Source organism: Macrotis lagotis, chromosome 6 (genome assembly GCF_037893015.1).
Source record: "Macrotis lagotis isolate mMagLag1 chromosome 6, bilby.v1.9.chrom.fasta, whole genome shotgun sequence".
NCBI lineage: Eukaryota > Metazoa > Chordata > Mammalia > Peramelemorphia > Peramelidae > Macrotis > Macrotis lagotis.
The window spans coordinates 84,090,257-84,103,462 of record NC_133663.1 but is presented as its reverse complement, the minus strand read 5'-3'; the positions used below and the strand labels follow the sequence as shown (position 1 = coordinate 84,103,462).

General features: G+C 38.5%; 1 protein-coding gene across 1 annotated transcript in view; it reads left to right on the top strand.

Annotated features, from left to right (window-relative positions):
* Nucleotides 1–13,206, top strand: part of NRP2 (neuropilin 2) — a gene marked incomplete at its 5' end in the record, with an annotated part of 108,248 nt that overhangs the window by 68,733 nt on the left and 26,309 nt on the right. The window contains 2 exons of the mRNA XM_074191562.1: nt 432–528; nt 1,894–1,914. Coding sequence (XP_074047663.1) covers nt 432–528; nt 1,894–1,914 — 118 coding nt within the window. The remainder of the gene's footprint in view (nt 1–431; nt 529–1,893; nt 1,915–13,206) is intronic.

Sequence of the window (13,206 nt, the reverse complement as noted above, 5' to 3'; positions counted from 1 at the left end):
CCCAACCTATTCATTTCCTCTTGAGTTATAAGAATACTTCCAAATAGCCAACTTGGGTATTGAAGGGGGGAATAAAAGGAAAGAACTTTAAACAGAGCCTGAGTTAGTTCCCTTCCTTTTAACAAGAACCAATTATGGTCCTTTTTATTCAACATGTTCTAGTTAGTGGACATAAAAATTCATCACCTTGTCTGCATTTTTTTCTCCCTCCACCCCCTCATATATGCATTTGATTTGAATCATTTCTTTTCAAATTAAGATTTTTTTAAATGCTGTTGCCATGTGGGTAACAGATGTATACCAGGTGCAATAAATAAATGAATAAACAAGCAAACAAATAAAGACAGGTAGGGAGGAAATAAGAAATCTTTACACTGTTTGGTCATGGAAACTTCACCTAACCATGGGATTTGTTCTTATTGTTTTCATAGATTGTGTTCGAGGGAATTCTAGGCAAAGGACGCTCAGGAGAGATTGCCATTGATGATATCCGGATAGGCACTGATATCCCTCTAGAGAACTGCATGGGTATGTCAACATCTGTCTCCTCTTGGCTGCTCCCAACTAGCCAATAAGCACTGGTGTACACACCAGAAGGCAGTCTATCATTGTGTTAGTTGTCGGGCTTCCTGGTCAGCTGAGTTCCAAATTTCAGTTGCTACCTCGCTAAAAGGAGATGGCTATCGCTTTTCTTCACTACTATGGAAGGGAAAGGAAAAGAAAGGGGAAAAGATGCTCTCGACAGAGTGAAGGCTCATTTGCTTGAGGTTAGAAGAGGGTATAATTCCCTGGCACTGTTTAGGATAGCTGGAATGTGACATGAGGCAAAGCTTAGCATGCCCTGTTCCCAATCAAAAATAGATGTACACTAAGTATAAAGAACTTCTGAATGCCAACCCCCCAATCATCAAACTCTAGCTTTTAGCAAGGAAAATGCTACAGTATGAAAACTACCTGCCAGTCAGGATTACATGCTCAGAGGACTTGATGGATTTAATGGAAGCCTTCCCAAGCAAGCAAAAAGCCACAACTCCCCCCCCCAAAAAAAAACAGATTAAAAACTTAGACTGTGTTAGCATAGCATAAATTACTTAAGAGATACTTTTACCTGATTGAATTAAAGGGAAAAACTCTGGCATATAAAGCAAGTTATTGGAAATTTGATATCTCATCTATCAAATATATAAGCTAAATATGTTCATTGAAGAATTGTCCAATGTTCATTGAGTAGTTCAATGACTCCAAAGAAGAACAAAGTGCAATACTGTTAGCTGTCCTTGCAAACTCAGTGTCTCACCTTGGGTTTATGTTTTCCTATTTGGGTTTCCCTGCTATCACTTTGCTAGATATTTTGTCTTCCATGCCATAACACTCACTGTGAGCAATAGAATTATGTCATTGTAGGAAACAGGTAGCATTGAGAACAAACTAGAGCTTCTTTGGCCTGAGCAATAACTCTAATACCTCACAAAGTGCTTTTCTTGGCACATTTGTCTTGGGTATGTGTCTATGTGGTGATATCACCAGCACCTGGGATTGCCCTGGTCTCTCTGGGAAACTCCTAGGCTCCCAGCATCTAAAAGTGATCCAGGCTCTGAGAAAGTAATCAGTGGTAAGTAACTGATTACAATACTTTGGGGATCCATTAATCCATGAAGGTTTTTTTGTTCCAATGAAACTTTAGGCACCTTCTTTCTTTGATGATGTGTTAGGTATGTTACAGAATATGTAAGAGACACAACCCATCTACTTTTGGGTTTGAAATTTCAGAACCAAGACCAGAGGGTATTATGGAAAAGTTACCAGGAATAATTTAGCTTCATTCATCCTATTTCATTGTCACTTTTACCTTCCCCTGTCTAATCTAAACCATCTTTTTTTTTTCTCTTTCAGAACCTATCACGGCTTTTCCAGGTAAGAATTTTTCAGGTAAAAGATGTTTTAAAATATACATATATGCTGTTCTTCTGCCTCCCCATTCTCTTGTTCCATGTAATATGAATTTGTAAAACAACATTTTTAATCTTGATCAAATCTTTGTGCTGTCACTATTTAGGGCAATATATCTTCCCAACACTAGATGGTGCTAACTACGCCTGCAGTGGTAGGAGAAGGGCTTGAGAGTCTCACTATCTCTTGTTTAATTAAAGTTTAGAAGCCAATAATAGAGACAAATAGGTTACGGATAAACCTCTCGGCCCTACATTGACCAATGGGGAGTAACGAGCCTTGAAATGTATGAGTGGTGTGGAAAGAGAGCCAGTAGACAGAGTTAACGAAGAAATCAGTAGCAAATTAAAAGTGAAATGAGGTGGCAATGATTTATTTTAGTATGAAGATGGTTTCTTTCCAGTTTCCGGGCACCAAGACAGCGGTCTCAATTATTCCACAGTAAGGTATAATGGCAGGTGGTTTTGTGAAGGAAGAAAATTAGGAAGTCGACTCTGGAAATGACTGTCAGAAGGAGGGACAATTAGAGTTCAAAAGTTGATGTTTAAAAATAATCAAAACAGAGAGAAATGGTGTATTTAGTGTCTGGAACAGAAGACTTCACATTTAGGGCTAGAAAATAGAAAAATGAGATTTTTTTAAAAAAAATCTGCCTGTTAAATTCAAGAGAGCATACAGCAATGACAATAGAATTTTGGGGGCCCACCTCATTCAGAAAGATAGGGATACTTTTTGGAATCTAAATGAATGAGAGTTCTCTGTGCTATGAAAATTTAATTGGCTTTTTGTATCTTCCTTTATCCATAACCCCATAAAAATGACATTTCTAGTCTTTATCAGCTGGTGATTAATGTATGTGTAAAAGGAGGGGAAACACACCAAGTAAAGGATATTTAGCCTTTTACACTTTGTCTGTGTATAAACTGCACACAACAACACCCACATACCCTTCTCTATATTTGCAGTGTTTAATCATATCCTATTCTATGCAAACAGAGTTGTGTGATGCCATTATGCCCCATTAAGATTTACTGGATCTCACCCCAGAGGTGATAGTATATCAGAGATAAAGAGAGTCATTTTTATATCCAAAGTCTAGACTTTATCTTTATTCCCATTAATCTGCCCAAATTATGGCTATCTCAGAGTCACTCAGGAACAGCTAAGTCCCTGGTTTTTTACCTGATGTACTCTAACTCCCTCTTAGCTTGCCTAATTTACCACTCACCAGTCACAGTTCTAAAACAGCAGATAAAGGTGGGGATTGGAGTGGGGTTAGAGTGGAAATAGCAGGTTTTCATAGTAAAAATTATCTTTATTATCCTTCTGTATGCTATTTCCATCTCATCAAGACACATCCCTAAGCATACACACACACATACACACACACACACACACAAACACATGCATAATATACACAGACCCACACATGAGCACATTTGTTCAAGATATTAAGTTTCTATGCTTTGAAATTATTTGAATATGAGATATATTTAAATTTGAGTCACAAATTTTGGAAGGATTTTCAGAATTTTGCTTGATGACAGTTTAAATTCAAATATGTTTTTCCTTTAAGGTTCTAGGTGCAATCTTTATCACAATAAAATAGAATCTTTATCTTCTTGTACACCTGACTATCAGGTCAGGTCATAATTGCCATAATATATTGAAGCTCAGTTTCCATATAAAGATAAGAAAAGATTTCTTAGAAGTGGACACACACCCTATTATGATATGAGTGTGAGATTCCATGATTCAGGCCATAACTGATAAATGTGATACCTGGGGCTTCATGTCTCTAAATTCAACCCATGTGCAAAGTGTGTTTCCCATAAAGCTTAGCAATGTCTCTTTTAACAAATAAACATGTAAACAAATGTTATGTTAGACCCCTGTGGAGCAATGTTGGGTATACTGAGTATTAAAACATCCCCTTTCATGTGAGACAGAAAACAAAGTCAGAAAGTTACATATCCCTAAACATAACAGGATGAGTTGGGAACATTGGGATCTGGTAGTGGTGGGGAAAATTATATTGGTAAAGTATTTTGGTAGCACAGATGGATTCCATGTCTTGGTGGGTTGGGATTTGTTTGTTTGTTTGTTTAGAATAGAGGCAGGATTAATTCTGAATGATTTTGAGACAGAAAATATCACCTTCTTGGGAAGACCTCCGAATGTTTTTAGAGTAAATAATTAAGGCAACTGCTTTTGGACCTGGATCCTTTGGGAAACTTTGAGATTTGGAGATGTCTTTTAAAATTTTTATTTTTTTTCTCATTTTTATTTGTCACCATGAAAAAATTTTCTTTTGCATTCAAATAGCCTCAAATGTGCTTTCTGCTTTGGCATGTTATCTGTGGCTTTATAATGGTGTGTGAGGGAAAGGGAAGAAAATGGATAAATTGCGTGTTCGTGTGTTTTAAACAAAGTCCAAAATTTTTGTTATGAAATCACTTAGAATAACATGCAGTCTGAATTGTATGTTTTTAAAGCATTTCATACAAATGTGATATGATCATATAGTTCTTTTGTGAATTGAACAATTAAAGAATAAAAATGTGCTTTATATACAGAAAAGAGTGAGAAAGCCCAGAAAAGTAATCCAGTTAAAATGATGGATTATTTCCTCTTAACCAATACTTTAAAAAAAACCTAATAGGACAGTACTAATGAAAATACATAAAGTAGTAATCAGTGTTTAGCAGTTAGTGGGCAAGTGATTATTTTTTGCGCCTTACAGCCTAAGAGAGAATTATTGTTACTATTACAGTATGTTTGTTTTGAAACAAGGAATAGTGAAGATGAATGTGTGTGGCTTACCAACTATTTGGCCCAAGATCCTAGACTGTGTGCTAGATCCTAGACTTTTCTATTAAAGAAGATGGGGGGATAGTCTAAGAACTATGGCTCTACCCATCAAATACCCAAGGGATGAATAGAAACAGTAAACATTGCTTCATTGTAACTTGCTCATTTCTCTTTGAAGTGTTTCATACAGCCAGGACCATCTGGGACTTGAAGTATCTCAAGGGGGTGGGAGGGATGAAGATCTGGCATACCATGTGGTTTTTTTCCTTCTCTTGTTGGTCCCCCAAACCCAAGAATGAACCAATTGTGGATGCATCATGTATGTTTAAAATGAACATCTTGAAGGAGGAAAAAAATGTCAGAAGAGTAGTCCAAGTGGGAAGAAGTGGGAGATGGTCCCACTGGTTTATTGGAGACAGTTTAGGGGAATTTGAGCAGATTATATACAAATAAATCTTAGGTTTAGTACCAACTAGTCCATTCACCTTCTAGCTCCTTCCTTGAATACCCGCAGCCCACAATCTGGCTCCCCCAAAGTATAGGACTTGAGACAGTCTTACTGTTTCAATATAATCTAGGGATGACTCTGTTTGGAGTATTTTCAAGTGTTACAAGGATGCTTGTGAGGGTTGATTAGTGCTCAGCAGAGTGATCCTCGGATGAAAGAAAGGAAACTATTAGTAATCAATCCATGCCCATGTTTCAGATAGGCAGCTGTGGTGTATGAATTGTTCCTAGCTCCTCTCTTACCCTCCTCTAACTGCCAGATTAAGAATAGGTGTTGCTGAGCAAGGAAGCATGGAGATCAGATATGTGAAAATGGAATAACTACTTGGCTGACACTGTTTGCTTTTGGAGACGCTCATGGGTTATGTGTGAGGTATACTGTACACCCTCCAAAAGGTCGGACACATTCCCCATAGTTTACCATTAATCCAAACAACTGCCAAGGTCAATTTGTCTGAAGGGATGAAAATTTCTTTCCCTGACCTCCTTTCACCATGAACATAAAGGACAATCCTGAGTTGAAAGAAAGGAAAACAAGCTCTAGGGATAGGGGAAGAAGGCACAGATTTTGTGTTGTCATCGATCTGAATATAATGGCAGTTAGAACTCCAAAGATCAGAGCAGCTTCTGGTGGCTTTGGTGAAAATCCTGTGATGTTTCTCACTCATCCTTTCACTGAGTGGCAAACAAAGATCAAGGGGAGATATTTGCCTCATTAGTCATGTTCAGGACACTTTGTACTTCTCCGTTCTCTCTCAAAAGAGATCAGTGGGCGGGTTACCTCATTCTTCCACCATCTTCTGTAAACCTTCTGTCTGGGGTGGAACCAACCGTTTTCTTTTTTTTCTTTTAATTACATCTAGCAAATTAAACAAACTCCTTGTCTTTGAAGCTCTTCTCCTCCTCCGGGCCCTTCATTTCAGCCTATGAAGATAACCTCAGTGCATGTCCTTACCCATGTTAGCTCACAGAGTAAATTTCACATGTTTTTAAGAAAAAGACAGTTTTTGTTTAGAAAACATCTTTCCCCCCTCAATCATCACTGTTGTTGTCAGTAATTTCAGTTATGTCCAACTATTCATGACCCTGTGGACCTTTTTCCATGGATTTTTCTTGGCAAAGATGCTGGAATAGTTTGCTATTTCATTCTCCAGTGGTAAACAGAGGTTAAGTGACTTGTCCAAGGTTAAATAGCTAGGAAGTTTTCTGAGGCTAAATTTGAATTTAGATCTTCCTGTTTCTAGGCCACCTAGCTGCTCTATGAAATAACAAATTAATGTAAAATAAAGCATTAGAAGTAATTTGAGGACTTTTTTTTAAAGATATGAGTAATAGAAATAACAGAAACCATGTCATCTTTGATTCTATCAAAATGAATTCTTAGGGGAATAAATTTGTTTGGGACCATGACATGAACAGTAAAAAACCTCAATGCAACTCAACCAAGGAAGGGTCATGCCCACACATCACAACACCTGGACATGAATGAAATTTCAGAAAAGTATTAGCTCCCTGCCGGTCCCATTCATCTTCTAGAACAGAAGTTTTCAACAGTTGAACAGTGGAATTTTAGAATTTCATGAGGGTCCTCTGAGGATCTATATTTTAGGTACTTTTCCTATACATGATGAACATATAATGAACATTTTAAGTATATTTTATTTTTCTATGTTTTGTCTCCATTAGATTGTGAGTTCCTTGAGAGTAGGGACTATCTTAATTTTATTTCTATCCCCAACTCTATACATAGCAAACAATAAATAAATAAATCATTCATTCATTCATTCATGTATTACCATGAATGAATACAGATCCCTGATTAAATTTCTAGATTCTAGTATCTAAGAGTTGGATGAGAGAGACCTCAGAGATCTGTCCTGTCTAACCCACACCTAATTCAGAATTTCTTCTCAACTTAGCAGTCAGTCAATCTCAAAGAATTCTAGTGAGAGAAATATGGATCCCTTTGAAGGCAGCCATTTTTGGATGATGCCAATTATTAGAAAGTTGTTCCTTATATCAGACTTAAATCTGACTCTCCCCAACTTCTAGTCTTTGCTCATAGTTCTGCCTTCTGGAGACAAACTAAACAAAGCCAATTCCTCTTTCTTGTGTGAAAAGTCCTGTGTAAGGCACAAGGGGAGATAAAAAAATAAGATATATTCCTTCTCTCTTGGAGATTATATTGTAGTAGGGAAAAATCTAAAGATAATGTATAATATTGTATTATATATTATAAATTATTTAACATAAGTTATATTATATATTATATCATAATTTATGTGTTCATATAAAACCATGTACAAAAATCAATCATTAAGAAGCATTCATTAAGAGCCTGCTAGGTGCTTGTGCTCTAGAGATAGAATGAAAGAAAAAAGATGCCCTTTGTCCTTGAGGAGCTCTCAATCTAATGGACAAAATACTAGATGATAAACATTCCACTAGAGAAGTGGAAGCAAGGTATTGTGTGAGAGGCCAGGATCCAGCATCATCACTAATTAAGGAGCTCTCTCTCTTGCTCTCTCTCTCTCTCTCTCTCTCTCTCTCTCTCTCTCTCTGTGCATATTAAGTTTATCACCTCTATGACTGAGGAGTGAGCTCATTCTTCTGTATGCTGATCCTTTTATCTTATTGACATCTGCCATAACCTAAGCACATCAGAAGGTCGAGATTCCATATGATCCCATCCTTGTTTGGTTAGGAAAGAAAGAGCTGAATTGAATTCATTTCCATGGATTCAGATATGGATATCCATGCTGATTCCATAGCTAAGTTCCCCCTAATTATTTATCCCTCTGCCCCCCCATACCCCTTGCTTAGAAACTAGAAAGACAGGCTTTTTTTGGTTCAGTTTTGTGATTTCTTTGATGAAGGAAAAATCTGATATTGAAACTCCTTCTGTCAATGACCACTAGCAACTTTTGTATAATTTATGGTCTTAGAAATGTTTACAGGTACAGAGACAGCAAGTGATTTGTCTGATGTCATACAGCTAATATGTTCATGGAGTGGGCTCATTCTTATAGAGTTCAAAGCTGGTTCTCTATCTACTACACCTTATTGCTTGTTGGGTTAACTGAAATAATGAAGCCCAATTCCAGTGATCCCTGGCTCATTGACTCAAGGGGAAGCTCCTAGAGGTCTGGGAGCTCCTGGACTCCTCTGACTTCCAAATCATCTACATAGCCATTTAGAAGTTCAGTGAAAATGGCATTTTTTTTAACTGTGACCCTCTACCATTAAGCTGGAGAAAATGCATTTTACTGAGAATTTGGGGGGAAAATGAAAGATGATAATAAGGTGAGGAGTAGACATTTATGACTGTTTTCTGATTTGATAGAAATTGGATTGTTGCTGTTGTCTGGTCAGGTGCTTTGGATGTGGAGTTAATCCCTATTGATTCATTACTATCATTTTTCTCTGACTGGGAAACCATATCCTCATTAGAGAATGTCCCTCAAAGGCCATGAGAGCCAAATCCCTAATCATAGGAAAATACCTTCCCCAGAGAATGCTATTTGAGGAGCCCTCCTCTGGGTCATTTATTTCAGGCCCCCTCCTTCTTGTAATTTATTTTTCCCCTTGAATTCTTCTGAGTCTACAAAAACAAAAACAAACAAATAGAAACAGCAAAAAAAAAAAAAAAAAAAACAGTGGCAGAGACAGTTATCAGGCAGCCTATATTCTTAGACTTCAATAAATGAGTTGACAACATTTTGTTGGGAGTTTCAGGCTGGCCATCTGAAGCCAACTTTTCTCACTTTCCAAATTTCCAGTATGCCCACAAACTACTTTTACCAGCTTCTGTGATGTAACATTGTTGAAAGGCAAAAAAGGTTTTCCCCAGATGTGTGGGGATTGAGTAAAAGGAAGAAGGTGAAAGGGTAAATGTGAGACAAGAAGAGAAAAATGAGAAATGTTGCATGGTAGTATTCATTCAGTCAAGAATATTCATTAAGGGCCTCCTATGTGGAGCAGACTATGCACAGAACTAGGATTACTCTGTTATATCCCCTGGGCCCAGAAATTCTCATCAGCAGCTTTGATATAAATAAATAAGGATAGTTGTGATGAAGTCTCTCTCTCTGTCTCAGCTGTTCCAAAAGGACAGATGATTCTGATTGACAGAGGTACAAAAAGGATTCCTTTTTCCTTGGTTTTTTCAAAGCAATGGGGTTAAATGACTTGCCCAAGGTCACACAGATAGGTAATTATTATTAAGTATCTGAGGCCAGATTTGAACTCAGATACTCCTGACTCCAGGGCTGGTGCTCTATCCACTGTGCCACCTAGCTACCCCTAGGATTCCTTTTTCTTTGGAAAGAGATGAAGATCTCTTTCTAGAAGAGCTAGCAAATCACATCAATAAGGCAAGAAAGTTAAGCTCTCTCTGACAGATTGTTTAAGGGAAGTGGATCTTTGTTCGATTACCAATGAATGCATTAGGAAGTAAACTATATTCTACAAGTCAGAAAGTAAAGGTCTGGCATAATGTATATTTTTGCTAAACCATAGCCAATGTAGGAAACTATGGGTGATTCACATGGTATTGTCCAGAATGAGCCTAGAAACCTAAGTAACCCAAGCTTTTTTGCACGTTCAGTAAAGAACTTGACCAAGGATCATCTGGGAGCCCCAGAATGAAGATAGGTAGTAAGTCATTTTCCTGAGGTCAAAGATAAGACTATATTTATTAGGAGAGATCAATTCTGGTTTGAGCAATCTCAGAGTTTCACAGAAATATTCTGAACCTGATTCTCATCTGATGGAACTCTCCAGGAGAAATAAGCCATAACCTTACTTGAAATCATGTGGGACTCTAGCCAATCCTCCTCAAAGACTCCCATTGGGTACAAACTTGATATATCATCTCCATGGCAACCTGAGTCAGACCACTGAAATCTGTAGCCATCTAAATTTTACTCTGCCAGATTAATTTTTATTCAATAACTTTTCTAGAATCCAGTCTTTTTCTGTGCATGTGTGTGTATGCATGTATGTGTGTGTGAATGTGTGTGTGTGTGTGTGTGTGCTTCCTTCTGTGCTTCTGCTTGGACATTTTTCTCTAATAACTTCTCTTGCAAATTGCTATTAAAACTCTACCTCCAATTAAAAAACTAAGATGTGTTAGTCATTGCTTGACTACTATAATTGTCCTATATAGACAAGACTGGGCTGATTTTGATGGGCATAACAGAGTTGGCAAGGCAGGGAGGAATTTGCCTTTAAGTCTAGCCAGGCTAATTAATAAACCGTTTGAGAATATTTACATGCCAGGCCAGAATTGGTATTTCCATCCAAATTGCACTTTCATAACTCATAACTCAGTAGTAGTTTCGGCATCGCTTTGTACTTGCCTGTATTCTTGAAAGCATGTGTGTGTTTCTCTCTTTCTTTTTTTTTTAAATTAATTTTTTACTAGTGTGCATGCTTCCCACCTAGCAACACTCTTCTATGTCTCTCCACCAGGGAGCACCCTCCTCCCAGGGACCGAGCCCACAGTGGACACGGTGTCAGTGAAGCCCATCCCAGCCTTCTGGTATTACGTTATAGCCGCAGGAGGTGCCGTTCTGGTGCTGGTCTCCGTCGCATTGGCCCTGGTGCTCCACTACCACCGGTTCCGCTTTGCGGCCAAGAAGACCGATCACTCCATCACCTACAAAACCTCCCACTACACCAACGGGGCCCCTCTGACAGTGGAGCCCACCCTAACCATAAAACTAGAGCAAGACCACAGCTCGCAGTGTTGAGAGTGGATCAGTACAGAGGACAAGGACAAAAACCCAAAACAAAACAAAAACAAACGAAAAGACTTCAAAAGCGTTGCCTCGATTTTGCACTTTTCCCTCCTCGCCTAGTCTCTGTGTGGACTTCTAGACATCTCTTTCTAATATCCTTAAGCTCCACTCAATTTTCTACCCTATGTTCTTGGATCCCATATCACCCATTCTCCCGGTATTGGGGTTCGTTGGGGTTTTTGGTCTGTTTGTTTGTTTGGCGATTATTGTCAAGCAAAAATGACTATAATGCTGCATCGTGGATTATGAGAAATCTATGTACCCTCCTTCCCTTGATCCCCTTAAGACCTGACACAACCCACCCACCCAGAGACTGATTCCTTATTTTTTTTTTTAGCCTATCCCTTGTACCTCCCCTCAGTGGGCAGTCTGCCAAGAAACTTGATGGGAAAGAAATGTGTGTGTATGTATGCATATGTATAGATATATGTATGTATGAGTGTGTGTATGATTATCTTATCTATGTATCAGAGATGGTGTGTGTATGTGTGTGTGTGTGTGTGTGTGTGTGCAGATGTGTGTGAGAGAGAGACTGATTCAATGTGTGTGTGTGTGTTCAGTGAGGGCCCCTTTTCAACTCTTCCTTCTTTTACTTCTCCTGGGGGTTCTCTCTCACAAGAAAATAATATGCTAGTTTGTTTACTTGGGGGAAGAAATGGAAGCTTTTGTTGCCTTATCCAGCACTGGATGTGTTTCTGTTGGCTGTCATTATCATCTCTGGGTACCTAACAAAATAGAGAGGGTGTAAGACAATGGCAGTTGGCCTACTGACCTTTCTGGCCCAAGAGAAAGATTCCCCCAAATGGATTCAGGAGCCCTTTCATGGCCCTTTCATAGTGGATATGTGGCAGTATCTTAGAGTGATGGGATAGCACAGAGCCATTGGGTGCTAAAGGAACCTTCCCTGCTGCCACCCCTGAAGCAAGTCTTCTTGAGTTGCCTTATAAAAGAAAAGCTTGTAATGAATGTTTAGTTTTTATTAGTTAAAACCAGCCTTGGAGTAAGTCATAAAGAACAAATCTTAGAATTATTTGTTGAAAATGGAGTAAAGTGGAGTGGAGGAGCAAGAAGAAAGGATTGGAATATTGTACCTTATGTCTGCTCACCTGGGAAGGGGAGTTTATTGAGTCCTGTGGAAGGGCAGGAAAATAAAAAATGAGAGTCTCCCTCACCCCTTCTTTGGTATCATGTTGAAATTTTGGTGTTCTGGATTTGTGTTCTCATTGATCAAAAGTTTCCTCTAATTAGACAGAACATGGTCTATTGATGCCTGCCCATCTGGTGTGACTCTTACCCTTGTCCTTCCAAAAGTTCACTAGAGGGGATTCACTCAAGAGGCTTTCCTCACTTTCTCCTGGTATGACCAGGGTACCAATAGAGAACTCTGGTTGTCTCTCTTTCAGCCCCTGAATTACACAGCCACCCATCTGATTTAATATATGATAGGAAAACTAGAATCTTTAAAAAATTTACCAATGTGCTATTCCTTAAAGCGTCAAGTAATACCTGGCAGATGGACCTTATTTTGCTGATCTATAAAATCCAGATGTTGACTTTATCTGAGAGTAGCAAGCATGGTGAATAGGATTCTTCTATTGCCTATTAAAGTCATCTAAAGCCATGCAGAGAAAGGCTTAACAGAGAAATCACCAGATAATATAATGAAATGGAATCTAGATTCAAGTCAAGATGGTTTTTCCCGTTTTAATGTTTCTGCTTATGTTGTCATGTAGCCTTTGAATTATTTGTCACCAGGGAAGCAATGGATTATTCCACCACTAGAACAATTTGTGGTCATCGTCACCTCTGTGGAGGAATAGAGACATTCAACTCAGAGAGGTCTCCTTACCCTCTAGGTAGCCACCAGTACACAGTACTAAGTGTCTGGATGCTTGGGAGAGAGAGAGATTCAGCATTTCTTCAAAATATCCAACCTCTAGCCAGGAAAAAAGTGGTTCTTTAGGATTAAGTGTTTTCATCCTTTGGAAAGGAAGATGCTTTCCTTCTGTTTACTGCAGTCTAAAAAGCAACTCTCTCTGTACTTTAAGCTTTCTGTTTCCAGTTTTCTCTACTCAGTAAAGGAAAAGATAGACTAGTTGAGCAGAAAGTGTCTTGACATCTCAAGCAGTTATCTCCC